General features: G+C 37.8%; 1 protein-coding gene across 1 annotated transcript in view; it reads right to left on the bottom strand.

The window, feature by feature from the left end:
* PPP1R12A (protein phosphatase 1, regulatory subunit 12A) overlaps positions 1–304 on the bottom strand; it is a gene marked incomplete at its 5' end in the record, with an annotated part of 47199 nt that overhangs the window by 31129 nt on the left and 15766 nt on the right. The window contains one exon of the mRNA XM_010145618.1: positions 50–211. Within this exon, the coding sequence (XP_010143920.1) occupies positions 50–211 (162 nt within the window). The remainder of the gene's footprint in view (positions 1–49; positions 212–304) is intronic.

The raw sequence follows: 304 nt of genomic DNA, 5'->3' as shown, positions 1-304 counted from the left end.
AAAAAAAAAAAAAAAAAAAAGAAGAAAAGAAGTGTGCTGGTGCTATTACCTGCTTTGTACACCTGCTGAAGTAGAACCTGTTGTAGTCTTTGTAGTAGTGTTTGCACTGGCAGGCAGTGTTTTCTGAAGACCAGTGGAAGAGGTAACTGTTGATGCAGTACTTGGAACATTAGAACTAATCAAATCATCTTGTCTTCTACCAAAGGAGCCACTGAAGGAGAGAGATGTACAATGGATGCATTTGTATTACTTATCTTTGCTCATTAAAATGCCACAAAGCTGCGAATGATCCATTAAATTCCTG

Source organism: Buceros rhinoceros, unplaced genomic scaffold, assembly GCF_000710305.1.
Source record: "Buceros rhinoceros silvestris isolate BGI_N320 unplaced genomic scaffold, ASM71030v1 scaffold43981, whole genome shotgun sequence".
Taxonomy (NCBI): Eukaryota; Metazoa; Chordata; class Aves; order Bucerotiformes; family Bucerotidae; genus Buceros; species Buceros rhinoceros.
Note: the sequence above shows the minus strand (reverse complement) of the source record. Positions and strands in the feature narration are given on the sequence as shown.